The sequence below is a fragment of the Taurulus bubalis genome, assembly GCF_910589615.1.
Source record: "Taurulus bubalis genome assembly, chromosome: 5".
Taxonomy (NCBI): Eukaryota; Metazoa; Chordata; class Actinopteri; order Perciformes; family Cottidae; genus Taurulus; species Taurulus bubalis.
The window spans coordinates 5,723,960-5,748,353 of NC_136593.1; the positions used below are offsets into that span (position 1 = coordinate 5,723,960).

Genomic DNA, 24,394 nt, shown 5'->3' on the forward strand with positions numbered 1-24,394 from the left:
CTCAGAACGTGAGTTTCTGCACGATGTGTGATTTCCATTTCATCGTTGGGGTTTCATCTCTCAGAGACTACATTTAAGAGATGCTCACCTAATATTAAGCATCAAGCATGTGGCAGAGTCTAATGTGGGGTCCACTACCAAAAACAACTCTGCTATAATAAACCCATAGATACTAACACGTCTTTTTTTCTTCTTCTGTAAAACGTATCTGATGGCTTCTCGCAAGGTTCACTGTGCAGAGATGCGAAGGAATTCAGTGCAACATCTCCCGATCAATTTTGATTTGATGAAGTGTTTTTTGGTGAAACGCACTGTGACCGGCACTTAACTCCAATGTAGGTGTACATTTTGGAGCCACTTGCTGTAAACAGTTCCCTCCACAAAAGAGAAAAGCAACAGACCGCTGCTGCTCGTTGAAAGCTTTCGGCATGCAGAATATTTAAATGCGGGACTAATTTTTTCTGCGACCCGCCCGGACCCGTTGCCGCCCGGCCCTCCTGGTCAGCGCGGCTCAGCTCAGCTACAAACCCACCTCCAGACACACCAGACTTGTCACTGTCACGAATACAGGCGGAAGTGACAGCCCACCAGCTCTGACTGCTTAACACTCCCGATCAAAGAGCACCTCTCGCGGAGGTCAGGGCAGAAGTCAAACTTTGGCATTTGCAGAGACCAACTCAGAGAGAGTTGTGACAGTTTCCGACCTCTTAACTAATGCACCGGGAGGCTTTCTCCTTTGCAGATCTGGATCTCTCTATACACTCTGCCCGGACGAGGCAGCGTTCAGAAGTCAATTTTATTAAACTCAAGTAATGGTTATAAGGTACTTTCAGGCCCAAAGCAGCAGCTGCTGGCTCTGCTTGCGATAAGTCCCATGTCAGCAGCAAACAGCCAAAGAGCCACGGAGGCAGAAATGTAGGTGTGACGGGCGCTCCTGGTGACTGACGGGCTGTTATTATTAACAGGAGGGGGCTGCACTGAGCTGTGCGTTTCATAATTTTCATAAGCGCCTGTGACATAAATGTAAAGAATATAAGTTACAATGAATTCTGAGTTCATCAGATTCATTCTTAGGTTTCAAGTGTTCCAAAAGAAGGCAACCAATAACAGCAGATACGAGTTGCATTATGAATGGATGTCAACAGCACAGCCTTCTTCTCCCTCACTCTTTGACAGCGAGACCTGTTGTGCCCGGCGGCAGCAGCGTTGTCGCTGTGTGTGTGTTTGTGTGTGTGTGTGTGTGTTGACATGAATACGAGGTGCATTGAAACAGATCCCAGAGAGACCGCGTTAGCATCAGCATGCTAATGTAGTCGTGTCATCACTGCATCCCGCGCACCTGAGCTTTTAATTAATTTACTAAACAGCTGGAACAGGGACGGTGGAAAAGGATTTGGGGGTTTTAATTTGCCGATGTAATGACAGGATCAGGGTGTTTTCTTTTCTTTTTCTTTTTTTTTTCAACCGCTCAGTCTGATTTTCACAGTTAAGGTGCACTAAACAGATTAATTTGCTGCATGTACGTTCAGTAGCCTTGCTTTAATTTACATGGTAATTACATTGTAGTTATATGCTTTGCGCCGCTCGTCTCGTTCCCTTTCCCCCTTCATTGCTCTCCTCGCCAACAGAGGGCAGTGCGGCGTCTGTATGGACGCGGCCCGGGTGGACACGCCCCCCCGTCACCCCCTGCTTGACGTGACGCTTTTTTGCAAAGGGCCTGATCTGTTGCTCTGACAGTTAACATACTAATTACAGGGAATCAAAGACGCTCCAGCAATGCCTCAGAGCAGCGTCCTCCTTCTCTGGCCCCCGAGTCTCTGCTCACTCTGTACTTGTCAAGATAGCATGCGGGAACAAATTATGTACCCAGAAGGGAAATCCTGCAGATCTGCTAAATGTGCTAATTTGGTCACATTCTTCCTTCCACGTCAATGTGGAGAGGCAACAAAAAAAAAACTGCATCAATTCAAAAGGAAAAGGGGAGAAGGGCTCTCTCTCCTCTTTGATTTCCTATCGTGGCAAACAAATCCTGTCTGTTGCAGTGATACGCTCGCTCCTTGTTCTCTGCTCTGTTAATTAGTCTTCCTGCTACTTGCTTTCAAGACTCACCACTCTAGATGCTGCTCAATTTATTGTGCCGGCCCGTGTTGAGAGGTTTCAATGACAGGTTGTCTTTATCCTCTGCCCTCTTATAAAGTACTGTGCAAATAGGAGCTAGTATGCCGTTTAGAAAGTTCTAACTAATGAGTTGACCTGATCTATATATATATTTGACTTCTGTCATGAAATGGTTGACGGTTGTAACATCGTGGCTAGAAAAGATGTAAATTGCTTTTGAATATGAAAATACGGGCTTGGAACAATGGGCCCGAAGTGCGGCGGCTGAACAATCAGATTCCTGTTTGAGGAACACTTGTGATTTTGTGTTTGTCTCATGTCGCGCCAAACAGAGCCGCCACAGAATTAGGATCCAAGGATTGTAAAAGGGGCAGATTCAAATTCGGGAGGTGCTCCTTGATATGCAGAGCTTCCTTTGCCAAAAGTAGCGGCCGCCGCCACATGGCGGGGACCGGGCTGGCGCCACAGCTCCCTTTTGTTCTGCGTTTCCTGCCATCTGATAAAGGATTATAGAAAAGCCTGGTCCACTCTTGTGCCCGGGGTTTGAGGTGGGTAGAGAGCGCTCATCCAGAGCTTGTCCGGGCCGCCCGTGCGGACGTCTCCCGTCTCCGTCGGAGGGGAAGTGGAGATGGAGGAAGTGATTGACTACTAGTTTTGGCCCGTCGTCCTCTTTTGAACCCATTAATGCAGGGGCAGCACACGGCTTTCATCCAGAGTTGGAACTGCCATGGCCGCAGGAGTCAGCAGGAGTGTGTGTGTGTGTGTGTGTGTGTCGGGGGGATGAGGGGGGCCATAGCGACACAGCGAATTTGCATCACATTTGTTGGGCGTGTTGCAATCGTTCAGCTAGGAGCGGTGAAGGACACGAAGGGAGAAAATCTCAGTCGAGTCATGAATATGAGTTTGTGATGTCCTACCAATGTCAGGCGGTGGCTCTGAGCGGCGATATGCAAAACCGCGCTCCGACTTCATTCCACTTATTGCCGATATGATCTGTGGCACAGCCAGGGGAGACAGGGAATCGTTACTGTACAGACAGTGGTTATTAAATTGAGGCAAATGTCCTGAGCCGGTTTTAATAACCAGCTGATAGCCAGATGGTTTTGCCTCCTCTGAAGCACCTGATGGCCGTCAAGAGTTAAACATCTGACTGTCTTCTCAGCCCTCTCGTGCAGATGGTTTAATCTTATTGTCTTCCAATGACTTTGAATATTCTGAACGTAACGCAGGCCTGCGAGCACAGCAGGTGGTTGGCCCTTTGATGTCCGCGTGGAGATGCGGGAGGAATTTCAAATCGCAGGGTGACATCGAGCTCATGAAATCATAACGTGAAAAAAGCTCCAACTTTGATCCTGGTGTCCTCTTGTATTAGCTTCATTACGAGAGTATGATGTATTGGAAAACAGATAATGAGCAAACAGCGTTTTGCTGTCCCCGTATGGTTGTGTCAGAGAGTGTGTGTGTATATAAGAGCTTATGTAGACTGACTACATCCTGTGCAGTGCATATACACTCAGTTGGCAGCTGTATGATCATTTTGGAGGATGCAGCTTGTGCTGCTATTGTACTGTAGAGATGTGTTTTTCTTATTTAGCCTTCCCTCACGGATATATGCTCTATGAACACCTGTCAGTATAAGGTATGGAAGCCCGTTTCCGCCACACAAAAAAAAAGAGATTAAAAAAAATAAAAATAAAAAAAATCATAATTATGAGATAAAAAGTCATAATTATGAGATAATAAAGTCGAAATTATGAGATAAAAAGTCATAATTATGAGATAAAAAGTCATAATAATGAGATAAAAAGTCGAAATTGTTATCTGTTATCTGCGCTGTCTTCACAAGTCTCTTCATCCCCTCGCCGGTCTAACCACGCAAACGATATGCAAGCGTCACTGTTGACGTTTTAGCGCAACAAATAATAGCATTGCTATTAATGTAGCTGTTGCATGTGTTTCTCAAAGAGGCTACCGGTAAAAGCAGGAAAGCTACGATACGTTATCTTGCTCAGTGTGGTTTATTTGGGGAGTCATGATTATGACTTTTTATCTCATAATTTCAACTTTATTATCTCATTATTATGACTTTTTATCTAATTATTATGACTTTTTATCTCATTATTATGACTTTTTATCTCATAATTTCGACTTTATTATCTCATAATTATGACGTTTTATCTCATTATTATGACTTTTTATCTCATAATTATGACTTTATCTTATAATTTTGACTTTATTATCTCATAATTATGACTTTTATCTTATTATTATGACTTTTTATCTCATAATTATGACTTTCTATCTCATAATTATGACTTTTTATCTCGTTATTATGACTTTTTATCTCATAATTTCGACTTTATTATCTCATAATTATGACTTTTTATCTCATTATTATGACTTTTTATCTCATAATTATGACTTTCTGTCTCATAATTTTGACTTTATTGTCTCATAATTATGAGATTTTCTTTTTTTTTTTCTTCAGAAATACGTTGTATTGCGCCCTCAAAGATTCCCACAGTCCAACAAAAACATTTGTTAAACAGGTATCATCTTCAGTACTAAAAACCCACAATTCAATGCTTTGTCTTTGATGGATATCAGAATTTACCTTCATGCAACACCACACCTGCCAGTGAAAAAATGATGCAAGCGTCCGAAATTCTAATTTATGACTTATTTTAGAGAAACGGTTCCCAACCTTTTCGATTGGATGATGGAGGGAATTCAGACGATGCCACAGTCATGCCAATTTACCGTACGTTTAGAGGACCATTTAGCCCAAAAATAGATGTTTGAAGAAGGGAAATAATACGCAGGAGGGAAACATAGCATAGTCGGAAATGAAGGTCCACTTTTTAGGGTACTCATCTTTTTTTTCAGCCAGGTAAACTGACCATGTGACCCTGGTAATTTGCCCTGGAAGATTGTTGTATGTTTCCACCCTGTGCGTAGGAGGTTTTGCATATCTTGTTTTTGTTCTTCCAGATCTCACCACCTTTTGTTGTTTTTTTTACAGATCCTTTGTTTGTTTTTCCAGCTGCACATATTTTTCTTGACAACACATTCCCATTCTTATTGTTTTTTGGTTTAACTGTAGGAAAGTCAGTTTCAGTGGTGTTGTTTTTTGTTCGCTCATCTCTTCAGTTAGACTTTCTAGCACAAGTGAAAAAAAAATCTGAGGGCAAACAAAGAAGGAAAGTAGGAAGGATCTTACTTTCACCCTTCTATTCCTAAGAGTATGATCCAATTGCATGTTATGGATGTAGAATATTAGCAGTTCATTATCTGAGAGAAGGTCATTATCAGTTACTAAATTAGGGCCGGCTGCAGAACACATTCCTATCATGATGGATGTTGCAGACGCGCTGTTAGAGTTACACAACTTATGTTGACAGAAAAGGTCAAAACAGACAAAACATGGTCAAAAACACTCTGCATCATTTCATATTCCGCCAAGAAATCAATGAAGAGACGCCGCTCTCCATCAGAGCTCGCCTTTTTGATAACTCGAGCAGCAACTTTGCAGAGTCTCTCATGTCGGTAGCTTGTTTAGTGTGCATTACCTGTAGCGCTGCTCTGGATGTAAGCAATTTCAGGTTGACTGGCAATTCACTCTGTGGCCGTCCTGGCTGTAGCCTCAGGCAATGCGGTTGCAGTGTGGAGAGAGCGCCAGCACCAGTCAATTACCAGTTAATAAACAGTGGAAGTTTTCTATTAGTGCTTGTTAGTGCGTGTAAAAGATTGTTGGTATGTGGAATTGGGGGAAGGCACTGTGACTATGGAATTAGGAGGGAAAAAATGCATCCATATTTTCCGTCCCTGGGTTTAATATACAGCACCCACCTCTCCGTACGCATGCCATTTTTACGGTGATGTTATTTTTTATTTGATTTTCAGCAGGCTATACAGTGCAATATATAATATTTGCAAACTCTTTTTTTTTTCTCCCCTTCTTCGCCGTGCAGAAATGCGTGCTCAGGAGTTTTTGCTTAATGCAGTATCTCATAAGTGAGGAAGAGGAACTCTTTCCAATAAAGAGAATCCATTACATAAGCACGGTGGAGGCCAAGCAATGCGACGCTGGCTGCAGTGTGTCTTGTCATTGATGATGTTATGGGCCCCGGGTGGCTATGATGCATGGACCCCTGTTTGGATGGCGGTTGTCAAGAATCGGATGTGTGCTAAATCGCCCCCATCGCACCACCCCCTCATGTTGGAGAGCAGATTTCACAGCGCTTGCAGAGGAATGTAGCTGTAAGGGAAATCAGTGCACCTGAGTAGCCTTGGGAAGTAAAACAACATTAATTGGATTCGGGGAAGTCACCCTCACCAAGGGGACACCGCTCAGACAGTCTGACAGCCAAACGCATGAATCATTAAAAACCCTTCCCTGTCATATTAGACCAGCACCAATAACCACCTCTCCTCACATTTGTCGACACATAGAGCCAAGAGCCGTGGGTGCGTAACTAGGCAGGAAATGTTCACGGCAGATAAAAGACAGTCGGAGTAAATGGAACATCCACTCTGTCCTGCAGGAATTGGTGCAATTACACACATTTTTACATTTATCTTCCAGGAAAGCGATGGATAACCATTGCCACCTGGAATCAGCATATGGGCTGGCGCCCTCTCGGGGTAATGGGTGGGGCGGACTCTCTGTCGACCACTGGGTCACTGGTAACCAGCAGCTGGGAGGCCGCCCTCTCATCACATCAACAAATCTCGCTTTAATTAGCTCGCCTCGCCCGTTTCCTCCCTTTTCCTACCCACGCTCCCCAAAGTCCTCCATCATACCTTCATCAGCCGGCTTACAGGCTCACCTTCCTCCCTCATCTTGCCTCCGCACCTGGGAATAGCTGCAGCTTCTCAACTTCCCAACTAAACACATATACACACACACATATACACACACACACACACACACACGCATGGAGTGAGTGCTTTAAACAGGACTGACGATTGGCTTGGAGCACGCTTGGATCTCATTGATTTTTAAATGGCGTCTCAGTGATACCGTATTAGCATCTGGATCGCCAATGCAATGCTCTTTGCTGGAGACAACATTTCTTTTGTGCCCGTGGAAATGATTTCCACATTCACAGGTGCAAATTATCCACACAGGGCCTCTCTGTTATGTTCTCCCGGTCTCTTTGCGAGTCCAATAAGTGGACCAGTGGTTTACTGTATTGATCCCAGTCACTGTCTGCCCTTTACTGGGAACACGATCCATCCCGGTGCTCAGTAGTCATTCTCACATTAAATGTTGCTTCATGTAACAGTCGAAATGTTTAATTCATTCTTACTATTGTGGGATTGTGTGGAGTTAGATAATTGTCTCATGCGGTTAGAGGAGTGCTGTTTAACATTTCCTATGACTAATAGGGTGTCATCTGCAAATAACTCACTTATTATGTTCCAAAATGAAATTTCTTCTGCTACCCACATCACATTTTTCAAATGGTAATTATCTCATTAAGGAACAAGCCTCTTCATTTACACTTAAATGCACATTCCTGCCTTTGAATACCTGACGATGCTGTTGCGATGGTCTGATGGACTGGACAGATCCCGCTCGGACTGGCAGGCCGACTCCAGAGAGCGAGAACGTATGAAGCCGTCTCGGTCGAAAAAAAAGATTGGCCTGCGATGCTCGCCAGTCTCAGGTGACTGATAAAATCCAACCACCATGGAACTACCAGCACCGTCCGTTACAGCGCTGAGGTCCCTCTGGTCCACAATCTCTCTCTCTCTCTCTCTCTTTCACACACAGGGCTTCCATATGGACACTATTATGGCTGCCACTTAATTACCTATCAAAAAAACATTTCACCGCACTTGACGGAGGACTGGCAGACGGGGAGAGGGAGAGGAAAAAAAGACACAGACAGAGGTAGAAGAAGAAGAAAAAAAAGAGAGTGAAGGATGGGAATGAGAAATGGGAAAGTGGGACTGAGAGATTGATAGAGAGGACGAGCCATACATCTGCGTAGTGAATATGAATAGACGGAGACAGACACAGGGGGGGGAGTGGAGGAATAGCCTGGCGGTGCAGATGGGGGGGGGGGGGAGAAGTGATCTGGCCAGCATCCTCTTTTTGTTTAGTGTTTACAAACACACGTAAAAAGAGAGGAAAGAGGGAGGGTCCTGGCCCCGGAGAGGCTATAAATTACCCGTGATTGATGGTTGCCGCCGCGGTGGACGACAGTTAAAGACGTGCGGTGCTCATCGCTGACCCTCTCTTCACTCCCTCCCTCCCTCCTCCCTCCCTCCCCCACACCACACCACCACCACCCCGACAACACAAAATTAGCCGTTGTGCCCGTCACATGGCCCACCCTTAGCGGTCGCACACCAAAATAATAATCATTTCCTACCAGCCGGACTGCTGGTTAGAAGAGCAGCTTCCACCACATGGGGGTTTAATGCATCAGCCACAGGCTCTACACTTTAAATGCCAGCCTCCATCACTCCGTTTCACGCCAACAAATCTGCCATATGGCTCAGGAATAAAGATTTATTTTCCCTCTTAATAAGATATTGGCTCGTTTTATTGATATTAGACAACTGCCTTGGTTCACGAGTTACTTCTTCCTGACCTCTTGTGAAGAAACTGTATGGTTACTAAAAGAAGTGCAACTCAAAATGGAAACAAACTACTGGTGAAATTAGATTTGTTGAATGAAAGTTAAAGGCCAAAAGTGCAACATTTTCCTCTGCATGTTATATTTAAATATGACCATTGGGGTTATCGTTTGTTTAAATCATTGTTTTTTATTCACTGTCAGCCTATAAGATAGAATCTTCACAAGAGTGGAAATATATGTAAGACAGACGTTTAAAAAGATGTAATGGGTCAAGCCACTGTTCTCACATACTCTAACACAGTTCTTGTCGGTGGCAGAGTTGAGGCCCTTTGAGGTCCGCAACCATCCAATGAAAAGTGAAGTTTTGTGGTTCATTGAAAAGGTTTCTTTTTTTAGGACTGCGTCAAAAGAATAAGAAACTATGGTGTCTGTATTGAGCCGTGACACACACTAAATCAATGTTCATTTTGTCTGTTGTAGCTCGAAGCCGCCCTCCACAATCCGGTTCACTGTGCATTGTTGGGCTTCTCTGCAGCGAGCACCTCCTTACCCCAAGGCTACTTTTGGGTAAGTACTGTAATGGGTTTCTTAAACACACACACATGCACACACACTTGAATGCCAAATACTTGAAACAAACGGCAAAACAATGCAATTTACAGTTATATTTTGTAACTTTTAACACAATTACCATGACCATTAAAATGCCCTTTTCACACTCTGCTCCCATTCATTAAAAGACAGAATAAAAAATGTGTCTCAAGGCTAAGAATGGGGCATGCACACCATTTTTCTCTTTGAAAATGTCGCCAGGAAACTGTGAATTAATACAGTGCAGTATAAAGGCTAGTGGTAGGTAACTGCTATGAAGTGTTTTATGATGAGTGGGGCAAAGTGTGCCGCCAGACTATCACATCACAATCCCCGGACTAGTGGGAATTTAGCCGGGTCTAGGAAAAGGGGGAGGGAGGGATTCAGGGGAAACCGATGCAGAGATTCTGCTATTAATCTTTAAGTTTCAATTTTTGTTCCCTCTTCTTCTTCTGGAGAACGTGGGCAGTTTAGCAGGTACAGATAATCCTCCTCTCGCCCTAAAAGGTGGCTAAATCCAGTGCAGGTCCTCCAGGACAGCCGACTACGGCTCAATATCTCAGACTTCTACTTTTGTTCTCAAAGAGGACTGGACGCTCACTCAGATGGGGAAAAGAGATACGGGGCATTTAGGGCATTTAGGGCATCTCGGATTGTGTATCAGTGTTTGACGGAGCACAGGGAGCTCTCACCTTCAGCCTCTCTGAGAGCACTTAGTATAATAGATGACCTAAATGTCCCTGACCTTGTCCTCCCACACCATTCAAAAGGCACAAAGGTAGCTCGGCCATATACTGTGTGCTGCACATGCATCCAGTAGAGCGAGCGAAGGCCTGCGTCCGTGCACAATAAACCGTTTGCAGTAGAGATCTGTAGAGCGCATATTTGCAAAGAGCTGAGACATGTTTAAGTCAAGTCTCAAGTCTGGCCAGCAAGTTTCTGAATGCCGGTCATTAAAAAGGTGCAACGTGTCAACATCTGGCCAGAGTTTTACTTTAAAACACTAAAAAATATGAACTGACATGATTAACAGTGTGATGAAGTTACAGTTTATACCTTATTCTAAACACTTCATTGTATTCTGCTGCAGAAAATATCTTCCGATAGTGAGTCCAGTCTGTCCTCAGTCCAGAGAACAAAGGAGCCCCGAGGGCTTGTCAATAATAAATATATATATTTTTTTTTTTTGTTGACTTTTCCGAGTCAACACGAATTACATTTAATTTAAATTTCAAGTAATTTCAATTAAGTTTGCCTCAAAATGGATGTGAAACGTAGAGAATGGAAATGTCCGAGGTGCACCGAGATGAAGCGTCGCTCAGTAAACATAAAGTGCGCCTCTTGATTGAATTATAATTGCATATTTGTATTTCAGAGGCAGTCGCATTTGGTATTCTAAAAAAGACTTTGCATTTCAATAACGTGGAAATGTTTCCCAGTCGAGACCAAACGGCATGTGGCTCCTTTGAGGCGAACGCTGCTATCGTGCAGGAAGTCCTAAATGAAACCCCAGCAGTTTATTTTGTTCATCCCTTCACACGGCTGTAAAGTTACGGCTAACTTCATACTCGCAGTCGAAAAACATGCTCAATCTCTCTCTCTCTCCACCGGACGCACAAGCAACCTTCATGCAACCCTTATCGACAACAGGAACTTTTTCTGAGGGACCAGGAACCTTTTGAGGCTGCAGGTTGTATTTACCTCTGCGTCTTTAGATTGGAAACGCAAACAATGGCCTGGAGGAAGTTTCTTTGTAGTCCCTGGACTAAAATGAATCAGGAGCTTCTTGGTAGAAGCTTTAATAGAAAGAGGACCGTCCGTATTATGATGCTGTTACAGATCGTATGCCATGTTACCTTGAAACCACCTTTTGCTTTGGTCTTTTATTTTCTGCAGTTTTTCATCATGAATGGCGGTAAATTCTCCAGAGTGGGTTTACTTAATGGGACATTCCTGCTTTTTCAGAAGTTCTGTAAACTGACCTCGCAAACGGTGCGCGTACCTCTTGGAGGATACGTGCCTCATCTGACCTTCAAGCTCTGTGAATGTCACTCCACAGTACGACGTTGTAACCGCAGCACAAAAACAAACTGGTTCCCCAGCTGAAGAACAATCGTGACGGCTTGCCTATCCAGCGAGAATAATTAGTGGCTGAGCGTTCCCGCCCCCAGTTGGTTCTACCTCCCTGGCAGGCTTGTCAAATATGGGATGACACTAATCATGTTAAAGTGAGATGGGCTACGGGGATTTCTGTGTGCTTTGATCAGAGTAATGACATTGTGTCTAATCAGCCTGATACCCCGGTGTTTCCCTGTTTGCCTTCACCTCCCTTGTCCCACTTTTCAAAACATCCTACTTTTACACGTTTTAAATAAAGCTCCATTAACTAAAGTCGAGATGAAATGAAAAAGCACCCATGTCACTCTTTTCGTTCACATCCTCCGTCGTAGATCCGAGATCGGGATGGACGCGGATTGCTTTGTAAAGCCCGCCCACTATTCGGCGACCCAATCAAAGGTTCGCTCGGATGCTCCGTTCCCGTTCCAGCGTTCTCAGCAGGCGTCGGCGATGGGAAGCTTGGAACGCGTCGGAGTACACCAACAATCTGGTGACCCGCGATTTTGGCCTCCTAATGTGGCAAATACAATCGAGCAGAGTGTGCCATCGTGACTATTTTCCCACGCTGCCTCGCCGCGGCCAGAGCAATCTAATTAATGCTGGCAGAGCATTTACCGTTTGGGAAGTTTCTGCTTCTCCTGAGCGAGCGGAGAGCAGCGATCTGTCCAGGGCACGACTCCAGATATCTATTCTGCTAAATTACTAGTGATGACTTTGTCAGGACACTGCATTTACACTGGATATCGGGCGTAGAGGAAGGGGGGGGGGGGGTTGAAAAGTGTTCGTTGACAGCGTCAGTGCTGATAGTGGTGAGCGGAGGAGTTTGGGAGGTGAATGTATAAATTGTGAGGGGGGAGGGGCTTCTTGCCTCCGGCTGCACAGAGTCACTTGAAGCCGTGTTTTTTTTTTGTTGGGCTCTTCGCTGCAAGATAAGTCCTCCCTATCTTTTTTTTTTTTTTTTCCCTTCTCCTTTTTCACCCTGTGCAACAGACCGTTATTTGTTCTGGCTCATTCTCAAGAGCCCACAGGATCGCTCCTGTCCAGATTCTGCACGCTGATACAAATCAAACAAATGATTGCATGCAAATAAGGGTGAGCGTGGAGGAGAGGAGCTAAAGACTATATTTAGCTCCTGTCACATTCACGCCATTTGATTCATACAGGGGGGGAATGCATCTTTGGTGTCTTAGCAGCAAGCCGCCCTGCTTTTCTTTTTTCCGAGGAAGGACATTGTTTTATCTAGACAGCCACCGAGGCGAGTAATGACTGAATGGAGTCATATTGAAAACCCACAGCGACACTTTAATTGTTTGGGAATGGGAGCAATGCCGCCTTAATTGGAATTGCATCGGCGATAGGTTGGAGGGCTCCTGCCGTCTTCGTTTTCTCAGCATTGGCTTTGACAGGCGTACACAAAGGCCAATATAAATGTGGTGCACAGGAAATCAAGCCTCCATTGAGGCAGACACTGCCCTGGGAAGCTCGGTATGATTGGTGGGACTTTTTTTTTTTTTTTTTTTGTTATGACTTCTAAAGGTTGCTTTCTTGTTTGTTAGGGCGAAAGCCAAACAAACAAGTCCCTCTTCAAAAAGACACAGACATCCACAGACGTCGAGTGGTTGGAACTTCCGTCCAAATTGAGCCGCTGAAAAGATCCCGGCTTTCAAAAGATCTGTCTGGGTGCTTATTTGTTGGTGCTGAAAGCAGCGACCTCAACGGCTCAGTGTGACCTTGGAAAATGTTAATGTCAAATGTCAGTCCAACTAAAGGAAATAAAAAAAAAAACAACATTTTGGTTTTCATCATGAACTGACTCCAGCAATAGATCAGTCGCTTGATCTCATAAACACGTTAAAAAAAAAAAAAAAAAAATCCCTCATTGACAAGCAACTCAGAGCCTTTCGGAAACGTACGAGCGCCTCTCTGTTCTCCGCTGATGAAAAGATCGCAGACTTATGAGAATTGTTTGATGTTGCAGAGATGACATTGTGAATCCATTACATAATATGTTTAAAATTCTAAGTGATATTAAAAAAAAAAAAAGTGAGGGGTGGACTACAAACGACAAGGTCTGAAAGGAGAATTGATTCAAACTTTTTTGAAATCTAAATTGCTGACAGGTAGAGAATGTTTAACCAAAGACACATTATCCTCTGGCCTCCATAATTTGATTAAGACAGAGAGAACGCACACTGCAAGCATGATCTAACGGAGGCCGGCCCGGTTCTGCTCTCTGCTCTGCCCATCTCTTTTTCTTCTGTTTCAGCAGAATAGTGTATCACCTGTGGAATTAGGATTCAGTCCATTGGTACAGCTTAACATGGGGGTCCTGACCTTTCACAACCAGCTTTTTTCCCCCTCTCTCCCGACAGGTGGCTGGTGGAGAAGGTTCGCATGGGCAGATAGAGATATTTTCCCTCAACAGACCCATGCCAAGGACTGTTAAGAGCCTGCAGGTAGACTCCACTCTCCGCTGTCTGGAATACGTGCCAGAACCTTCTCCGACCGAGGAAGAGGAGGCCGGAGTGCACAAGGCCGCCTCGGGGATCGGCGCCAACATTTGCGTTGGCTTAGACGACGGCCGGTGAGCGACTGATCACACAAAGCTGCAGACGCACGAGAGGAGAAAATGAGAAACAAGCTTTATGTGGTGAATGGGGTCAAAATCTGAAATGAAAAAGCACCACATGGATACAAACATAGTTCTCAGTATACTCCACTTCCTGTTGTAAAACGTGTCCTGTGTGATCCTTTGTTACGGTCCCTTGAGATTTCTAACAGTATAGATTCACTTGTCAATATTTCATCAAAGCAAGAAATCAGAGTTGATGCCACAACACAGCGTCACTTCTGCTAAAATCACAGTTTCATTTTAAAAATCCAATAAACCCTTTGATCCCCTCCGTAGTGAACAGGGCGCAGGTTTAATCTCAGTCTTTGTCATAGTTACTGTGAATATCTGGATTTCAGATTTAGCCACTATACCTTTTTTTTCTGTAACTTTCCTTTACAGCAGTGTTTAGTCATTTTTATAAGAGCGTAAATCATATATCAGCAGTTTTTTTTATTATTATGCTGACTCATTCTCTTTCAATATAAGTGTCTGTCCAGGGAAAAAAGACACAGTAATACAAAACAAAAAACGATTTCAGCAATTTAGCGCGCTCGGAAGACTGTCATCTCCAATGCTGCTTAACATTTTGGTCTCAGACAGAGAAACCAAAAGCGAAGTGCATTTATCATTCTGAAGAAGACAATAAGATGCAGCAAAGTTCAGATGGCGTTTCCAACATGAGAAAGACGGAGTGGCTGCGCGCACACAATGCGTTAGCTCCAAAGTGCGCCGTTAAATCAAACCGCGTGAAAACGAGCCACTCTGTCATGTCAAACGACGGCCATTCATCACGCCGCCCTGTGCTGCTTGTGCTCCTCCAGCGTGCTGGTGTACGGCAGCGTGGACGCCGCGGCTCAGTGCCTGTCGACCCTCCGCAACCCGGAGGGCTGCCCCGTGCTGTGCCTGAAGCACGCCGCTCGCTTCCTGTTCGCCGGCCTGCGGGACGGGTCCTTGATGGTCTACGGAAGAAGGAACAGCGGTAAGGTTGCTCGTTGCTCGTTGCTCGTTGCTCGTTGCCAAGTGAGCACGTGTAATTGTCACTGGTAGTTTTTTTTATGCATGTTATATGGTAAATCAGAAAATAATGAAAGATGCTAATCAGAATCAGAACAGTTTATTAAGCATGTTTCACATATGGGAGTTTTTCATGGCGGGTGGTGCATAACACAGTGCAAGAAATAGGAACATATTACATTTACAATTAAATATAGGATATCAAATTAAAATAAAGTGCACAGACAACCAGATAACAGCGGTAAGGTTGCCCGTTGCCCGTTGAAGTGAAGACGTGTAATTGTCACTGGTACTTTTTTTTTTATGTATGTTAATATGGTAAACTCTATATATGGATTCATAAAATAATTAATTAATTAGAATCAGAACTGTTTATTGCCAAGTGGCGGGTGGTGCAGAACAATATATAATGAACACAGTGCAATAAATAGGAACATATTAGATTTACAATTAAATACAGGATATACAATTAAAATAAAGTGCACTGACAAACATAACCGTACTTTAAACAGGATGAGGCCTGTCAATCTTATTGTGTGTGAATTCTACCGAAGCAAATCAAACCCAATTTGAAAAACCGGTTGTATTCATTTAACAATACATTATATTTCTTCTACTTTGGTCAGTTATTTATTGATGATGATTCATATCCCTTTTGTTTTTCTCGACTGGGTGCCCGAGCTTTAGTTTCTGAAACGGACCAATTTATAACGGGCCTTTTAACGAAACATATTTTTTCAGTACAAAAAAGTGTTACTGTTTCATACATTATACATACAGCTCTGCAGTGAGCATCTGTTGCATTCAAATCAAAATAGTTTTTAATAACTTTGCCGATAGATATTAGCATTATGTGTCACGTGGGACACGTTTTTCCAGTAAATCCATTCTTATAATGAGAGTATTTGTAAAGTGATATCACTTTCCCTTTACGCCCGGCGCCGACTGATTTTCACACCTCCTCTAAGTATGAAAATAACACTTCACCGTGTGTTAGATGCCATGTTTAGTCAGGCATTGCGGCATTGGGGGGTTTGCAGTCTTCACAGCCAGAGGGAGCACAATAGCTCTCTCGCTAGGTTCTTCTTACCTGGCCTCAGTACGTCAGCGTGTCTGCCTTCCTCCTCTCTCCTCCCAAGCAGAAAGAATGATTAATTACACCAAGCTGCTACGTGCCGATTAAATATTACCATTCATGCTTTGGATATGGAAAAGGACAGCTAAAGAGCTCTGGAGGGTGCCAGCGGATGTTTGAGGTTTCTCCACACATGTGTGAAAGATTCATGTCCTTGACTAGCGGTGCTACTGCCTAAAAAAAAAAAAAAAAAGCCACGGCTTCAGTCTAGACTCGTATCAAAAGGTGCGTGAAAGCATGCAACACATTGTTGCTTGGTGATTAATGCGCTCCGGCTTTCGTTACAGAGATATGTGCGTCGGACATCATGTCAACAATGACAGCGTTGTGCGCGGCGAGGCGGGGAGCTTCCTGTCCCGCCCCCCCGCTGCGTTAAAGAGGGGAGGAAGCGGCGGCTCTTGTCCTGCTCAGCGCGAGCAGACCGGAGGGACATTTACAAGAGAGCATTTTGAAAAGGTGGAAAAATGACCTTTTATAACATGCCAAGCAATTAACCCGTGGAAGTCAGAAGGCATTGTGAAGCTATTCTGCTATGAAAGGCAGAAATAAACAACTCAAAATGTTAATTAAATGGCTGGGTACACTCTGTTCTCTAATTTTGCTTCATTAACGCGCAGCAAAGGAAATGCTTATGCAATTCGCTTTATAATGTGCTTCTGCGGGAGCTGCGATGTGATTAAAAGTCAAAGGAAAAGGGTCTGCTTCCTTTTCACACTGATGAAGCAAAAAGAGAGGGAGAGGACTTGAGTGGAACGCAGATTAAAGTGTGCACCCGACTCATTAGCACGTGGGTGGGCAAAGGTAGCGGCAGTGTGCTGCCTTCAAATGGCAGCCGCCGTCTTTATTTGGCCAACCTGTTGATCGCTCTCTCTACAAACGAGCCTCTCGCTGTGAGCCTCTCCACGCTGGCGCTGGCGTATTTGCTCGACGACGTTGAAATGACTTCAAGAGACTTCCTGATAGCAAACATCGGGCTAACGCGCTGAAGAATTTAACATAATTGTGCCCCGGATTAATGTGTGACAGTAGTGTTCAAATAGGAGCGAGGCCGTGTGCTCAGAGTTTACTAACATGACTCGGAGGAGCGGTGACGCAAGAGCGGTGCAGAGCAACGAGTTAGCATTTTTTTTTTTAGCACTTTCGGCTCCTTCGTCGAAGGTTATTTTTTTGGTAAAGATGCCTGAAATAAGGTCTGTGGTTATCACACGCTTAGAGGAATTCCCCTCCAGTGGATCTTGAAGCTTTTACGTGGCTTATAGAAAGGCGTTTTCTAGCAAGTGGCAAAATTGGTCTGCATTTAGAGCCCCGTTATGTTTGTACTGGTGCGTTCAAAAATCACACATTTTTGGTTCATTTGTGAGTATCTTGCTGAATAAAACTTTTAAGTATCATATTAATTTGCTCGCCACAGAACGGGCACTTATTTTAAGTTTTTTAAGTTTTAAGTTTAATAGAAAAATATCTTCATGTCGAGGAAATCCGCGCGATGCTTTTGGGGTTTGCACGTCATCCCACTCTATAGCCAGTCATTTGAGGAGTTTTGAGCAGTGCATTAGCTTTTTGTTCATTGTATTCTATATTTTTTTCAAACCCAGATGATTGTTGGGACCCGGACTCCAGCAGATGTGTAAAGCTGGGCTCAGAACCAGTGCGGACGCTGCTGGTGTTGGATGACTCGGTGTGGGCGAGCTGCGGGAACTCGGTCACCTCCGTGGACATCTCCAGCCTCAGCACTCAGGTAAAGGACTCAATCATTGATGGGCACATTAGGAAGAAAAAAACTGCATTCATTTACATGAAAGAAAAACTGCATACATCTGAGAAAATTGTCATAACTACATATTATTGAAATGGCTATCCCTCCTTAAAGGTGAAGCCTATCGACACTGTCGATCCATGACAACAATGCTTCAATGCACTTTTGACATTTTCTAAATATGACTCATTTACGTTAAAGGAACACTTCACCCCCAAAATGATCATTTTTATATATATATTTATATATTTTTCTCCCATGTCTCCAAGGTAAATGAAGAATACAAAAACAGAGAACATTCTTGATGAATTGACGCATTTAACAACAGCAAAAGTATATAAATTCATTCGTTTATAAAGCGGCCGTGATGAAGCAGTTCTAAAACTCGTTGTTTGAAATAATGTTCTTACCAGTTAAAGAGAGGGCTTCAAGCTAATGTGTTATAGTCCTTCCATCTCTACTTACAAGGTCAAATCCACCCACTTCTCCAGCTGCTAAATATTCTAAGTCTTCACTAAAACATGTTTTGAAGCCGTAAATGGATGAGTTCACGAGTGAAACTGCGAGACAAGGTGCTTTATTTATGTGTTTTGTTGTTTTCTGCGGCATTTGAGGAAAAATTCCTCTCGCTTTTCATTTTCTGAAAAGATTTATGCACACAGCCTCAGAGAGCCGGCATTGTAATCTGTGATGCCACGAAGATTTACTGCCTGGAGCCGACCGCACGGACAAGGAATCAAACTCTTTTTTTTTTTTTAGATTCTTACAATGTTTGCCGGAGCTCTCACACACACACAAATAAGCTTCATCTAGCTGTAGCGCTGTGAGTTATGTTGTGCTCACCATTATCTCCAGAAAATCAAACCCGGGTGTTGTCTGTGTCATGCTTCCCATTTTTGTGTAGTCACTCTCCAAGGTGTTGGTCTGCGGGGGGGTGTCATTAGAGGTGTACAAGGCTGCGGGAGACAATAATGAATGACAGACAAACTCCTCTGGGTGATGTTAATATGGTATTCAGATACCAAACTGCAAACCATTACCATTTAATTATAGCTCCCAGATGTGATTGTGCATAGCTGTGTTAATGGGTAGACGGGCTTTTGTTGAAGAAGAAAAAAGAAAAAGGGAGCGTGCGTGCTAAGCAAACCTTCCCTGGATGGAAACGAGGAGATGACTTCGACAAATGTGATGCTGAATTTGAACAAGCAGACAAACCAAAAAACACTGGCAATAAACAAAATGGATGCGTCTCATTGCCCACATCATATGCGCTCGTTTTCCAATTTCAATGTCAATGGAAAACTGAATCAGGAAAGTGTGCAAATGTACGACCATTTATTTACAGATGTTCTGGTTAGATATGAAATCGGCAGATTAAAAAAAAAAGAAAAAAGATCTTGATAGTTGCAACAAAGCTGACAAATCTGGACGATCTGTACGGAGACAGAAACATATCCAATCCGCCTCAGGATCCTTAAAATCCGGAGTGAGCCAAGCCGTGGATGTCTCCTTTTTTTTTTTTATCCCTTCACCTCTTCTCCATCGCCCGGCCCTCCCGGGACACGAGCTTAATCAGCTGAACGGCCACGCAACGGAGCCACAGTTCTGGTTCGCTGTATCTCCCACAGAGCTTAACAGGTCAGCGGTTACTTCTTCGCTCACCTTGTCTTCCTCGCTAATATGGACTCAAGAGGGCTGACTTCACAGGGGTTGTCGGTGCATATCCAGGATCTGGAGAAGCAGAGCTTGGCACCTGTTGCAGCAGACACGACGCGGAGCGAGGCCGGCGGGTCGCGGACTCGCGTTCGCTTTCACTTTTTGTCCCCCCCCCCCCCCCCCCCCCGCGGATGTCCACCACTTTGTCAGATTTGCTGCACTTTTGAATCATTTATCCGTGACACTGCAGCCCGCCTCGTTGGACGCCGCCAGTCGTCGCAGCCTACGGCTAAATTCATTCTCTTTATAAAGCTTCACAGTCGACGCTTTGATGACACAGTGTTATTTAAATATAACCTTTTCAGTCTGTTTTGGGTAAACACGGCTGTACAACCAACTGCGTGGCTGAAATCGCCTGCAACAGAAACCAAAAGTGTCACGATTGCTGAAAAGTGCGTGTGTGTGCGTGTGTGTGTGTGTGTGTGTGTACTCTCAGCTTTGTACTCTTTGATTATTTATACTTGACCCGGGGGGGGGGGTCATGAAAACCATGGTGCTGCTGACAAAACCTCTGCAATAGAATCCCTTCAAAAAGAGATAGATAAAGATAGATATGCACACAACGACAAGGCTGACACGGCATGTGCGATGTTTACCACGTTCACCATGTTAGCTAACGCTCATGTTCGCGACCGTTCGCTAACGCTAACGTCCGCTGATCACAAAATACCGCTGAGCCTGATGTGAATTTAATTAGTTTTGCAGGTATTTGGTTTTAAAGGATTTGAGAATTTATTACAATTCATTCCGAAACCCCGGCGCTGAGCCGACAGGCGCTGAGGTTTTCCCTCCGTCGACCCGTTGGAAGCAGAAGTCATTATGATGCATCACCTGGGAACCACGAATGTCTGTTCCAAACGTCGTACCGATCCATCATGTTGGGATATGCTCATTCAAAAAGAAGTCAAGGGGGTCACCATAGTCATTAGGTTTTATCATCTGTGGGACCATGAATGTCTGTACTAATTTCCATGGCAATCAAGTTCTTATTCATCAAAATGTTTTATCCAAAGTGGTGGACTGACATTGTCATCCACTTGTGGAGCTAAAACAGTATTTCAGGTACTGTCACTGATGAGACCAGCTCCAGTTCCTGCTATTGGGAGCTCTATGGTGCATTAAGAGCCCATCAGTCCGCCAGTGGCCGACCACCAGTACTGCAACAAAGAACATCTACCGTAATCCCAACTGCAATTACTAAATGCATGTTTTGAGCTCCCCTTGCCACCAGAGGACCCTGTTAACAGTACAACTGACCATCAGTGTCCTCGAGCGAGAGGACACCACTTTTTAAATGTGAAAATCAACTTAAACGGATTATTGCCTCCCAACTAAAAAAAGAAAACACCTGGGTATATCAGTGAAAAAAAACACAATTTCACACAATGGGATTTTGAAACAACTTAATTGGGGAGAAAATGAGGAAAAACTCAACAAATCAAATATTTTGTATTTTGCAGACAGACACACAGCAGGGGCTGATTTGAATCTAATGATGCGGTGCATTGTTGGTATGATTTTGCATGCTTTTACACATAATTTTGCTCAAACATTTTATCCTTATTCTCGGCACATCCCGGCTTTTGTTTGCGAGTTTCAAATAGCCAATCTCTTTCCCAAACTGTAAACACTCTGTGGAAGTCTGGCTCCGAACCAAACCTTAACAAAGTAGGACATGCGCGGCCATACGGGCTTTGATCAGTACTGACTGGCAGGCCTTGTTCCATCCTCTTCCCATTACTTTTTCTTTTTCTACCTGCTCTCTCCTATCACTCACACGTCCACTCAACTCCCTCGCCGTGGCCCAGAGAGGAGACGTGGACGCGGCGCTCAGGAGAGGACAAAGACACCTTGTCACCTGGTATAATGAAGGACTAATGAGCTGCTCAGACCAGCTGTAGTGTCTGCGACTTCAGCTCTGCTGTTATTTCCCGCTGCCGGCGGCGGGATGCTGCTGTTAGTGTGACACCGGCGAGTTTAGTGTAAAGTGCACATTACTCCTGTCAAGCTTCACTGACCACCTCATCTCTGCGAGCAGCGCCGGACCCGGCAGACTAATACCAGGTTGTTGGTTGAGGGCAACTGTTGTGGCTTGTACTTATCCCGCATTTGACACGGAGCGACAAGCTTTTTCAATTTCGTTCGGTCTCTGTCCGTGGTAAAATATCTGGAGAATTCTAGTTTGCAATATTGGCTTGAGTGGGAATGGATATTCGTGGAACTCAATGATTTTAAATACATTTTCAGGCACTTTTAAAAAAAAAAAAAAAGTTGTTTCGAATAACACGATACATACATTCGGCTTCCCAGAATGCCTTCCAGGTGGTTCCAGACATGTGGTAAGCAAGATGGCATCTACCAATTGCAGCATGGCAGCCACTGATAAGCCAGAAGTCTTAAGATGGATGCGATCATCACGCAGCATGTATACGGCACACTGCGACGGTGTTATCCTTTACAAACGTGTCAACGTAGTTTAAATTGCAACGAGTTATATTGGAGGCGAAATTAGCCTCTTTTTTTTATTATTATGGAGATTGACTTTTTTGATGGCTGCACTTGAAAAATGAAGGGATGCGGATCAGGCACCCACTTCTGAGGAGTCAATTAAAAGAGAAAACACATCAAAGGCTTTCCTCCTTTCCCCTAATTTCAAACAAAGGAGGACCCACTGGCAAGGGCACACAAACAGGTGGTAATCCCTGTCCGCCAGTGCACTTGGGTTTGGGTGGTGGTGGTGGTGCATATTCATCGTCACTCGCTCTCACTGACTAATTGGCCAGCCTCGTGCAACTCATGCACTGACAGCGATACGGGTTCCAAGACGATGCCCAAACCAGCCCCTTGTCACGCCTCGGACCGCAGGGGGTGCATGTGTTGCCGTGATAAGGCTCATTGCATTTATTTCAAGCTACTCATTAAGACTGTGTGCCTGCAACTCTTTTTTTTTTTTTTTTTTTCTCTCTCCCATTGTGCTCTTAAAACCAGGGGAATGATGCAAAAAAATATGGCTCTGGAAATTACCAAATTAGAAGGCACAGTTAGACTTCATTTAACAGAAGAGCGAGTGTGGAGCTTGTCCGGGCCGGACTTGTTTAGTCCCGTTGAACCAAACCCGGCGTGGTTTACCCCCTTGAGCGCCATTCAAACCAATGCAGGTCAAGACAGGTCATTTCATTGGTTGAAAAAAAAAGCTTTTCCCGTTTTTTTGATTGGTGAACCAGTAGGCTATTTGTGTGTTTGCTACGACCGAATTTGATGAATTTACTGTTCATCAGGCCACAAACGAGACCGCAATTATCTCGCCGCCTCACTAGGAGAGTAGTCGATACGAATGAAGAGCAATGCGCTGATGATAGGTGGACTAAACTGTGAGGAAATGTGAGCACTTACCTTTTAACTGGACGGTACGTCAGTCCGGAAGAAGAAAGGTAAATGTGCCGTGTGACTGATATAGAAAACGATAGCCGGAGGCCTCATGTTCTCATTCCTCAGGAACGCCTTCGGGGAATTTCCTCAAATTTGGCACTAACGTCCAGTCGGACTTAACTTAACTTAAAGGAGGATCTGATTTTTTATGGTCAAAGTCGAGGCTACTGTGAAAGACAATTTTAGCCATAACTCAAGAATGCCTGCGCTATTTATGACAATTTGAGCTGATGACAATTTGGACAGACCTGACATCCACAAGGCAGTGCTTCTATTTCGCCTCCCCACCTACACGTGTACACATGTCGATGTATCTGATGTATCTTTCATGGAGTCATGTCGTGGTGTATATTTTATTCATGTGAGGCTCTGTACACAATACATTTTTATGGACCAACAGAGTCCTGTAATCCCATGTGCGACGGGCCAGATTTCACATCACTTGAATATAACGGTGTGTTTCCATTGCAGACGTTTGAAGTCCACCCAGACCCGATGATCAGCGTCGCACACATGGCGTGTGCCGGCGGAGGGGTGTGGATGGCGTTCTCGGAGGGTTCCTCCATTCGTCTCTTTCACACCGAAACACTGGAGCTTCTGCAGGAATTCAACATCTCCACTCGCTCAACGCTGCTGAACACTGGTACACACACACACACACACACACACACACACACACACACACACTCGGGTTTGACTTCAATAAGCAGAGGTCAGCCTCCATCCTGCAGAGCAGCTGAAACACTGTTGTGTACAAAAAACAAATACAACAATACAATTGTGAGAATGTATTGTTTCGAAATTGCACAATACAATTTAATTTAGTTTTTTTTTGTCTTCGTCATAGTAAAGCAATCAGAGGACACCAATTTAATATTGACAATGCTCTACAGCCCAAGTCGGCCTTTGGTCCTTGCACTCCGGGGACTGACCTGAATAAATATCCGTCTCAGGCCTTCACAAAGCCATAACAAGGCCATGGGTTTTAATAAAAAGAAAATAAAGTAATTAAGGTGCGGTAAAATGGCAGCCTTAAAGATTTTCAGACAAAGGAGTTCCCATGGAAACGCTTGTCTTTCTTTAAGCGTCCATGCTTCATCCTCTTATTCTCTGCATGTACCTCTCCACTTACCTCGCCTTTTTTAGTTACTATTTTTCTTTCTTTTCGTCCCACTTTCTCCCTTCTCCGTTTGATCTGCTTTAAAATCCTCTCACCCCCCGGTTCACTTCTCCTCGCCGTCCGTTTAGGATGCCGGTGATAGCCCATCACTTCCTGTGTGGCTTCTTTCACGATGAATGAAATATTGATC

General features: G+C 44.2%; 1 protein-coding gene across 1 annotated transcript in view; it reads left to right on the forward strand.

The window, feature by feature from the left end:
• arhgef10la (Rho guanine nucleotide exchange factor (GEF) 10-like a) overlaps positions 1 to 24,394 on the forward strand; it is a gene marked incomplete at both ends in the record, with an annotated part of 93,285 nt that overhangs the window by 63,652 nt on the left and 5,239 nt on the right. The window contains 5 exons of the mRNA XM_079218260.1: positions 9,192 to 9,278; positions 13,793 to 14,004; positions 14,856 to 15,013; positions 17,779 to 17,921; positions 23,556 to 23,727. Coding sequence (XP_079074386.1) covers positions 9,192 to 9,278; positions 13,793 to 14,004; positions 14,856 to 15,013; positions 17,779 to 17,921; positions 23,556 to 23,727 — 772 coding nt within the window. The remainder of the gene's footprint in view (positions 1 to 9,191; positions 9,279 to 13,792; positions 14,005 to 14,855; positions 15,014 to 17,778; positions 17,922 to 23,555; positions 23,728 to 24,394) is intronic.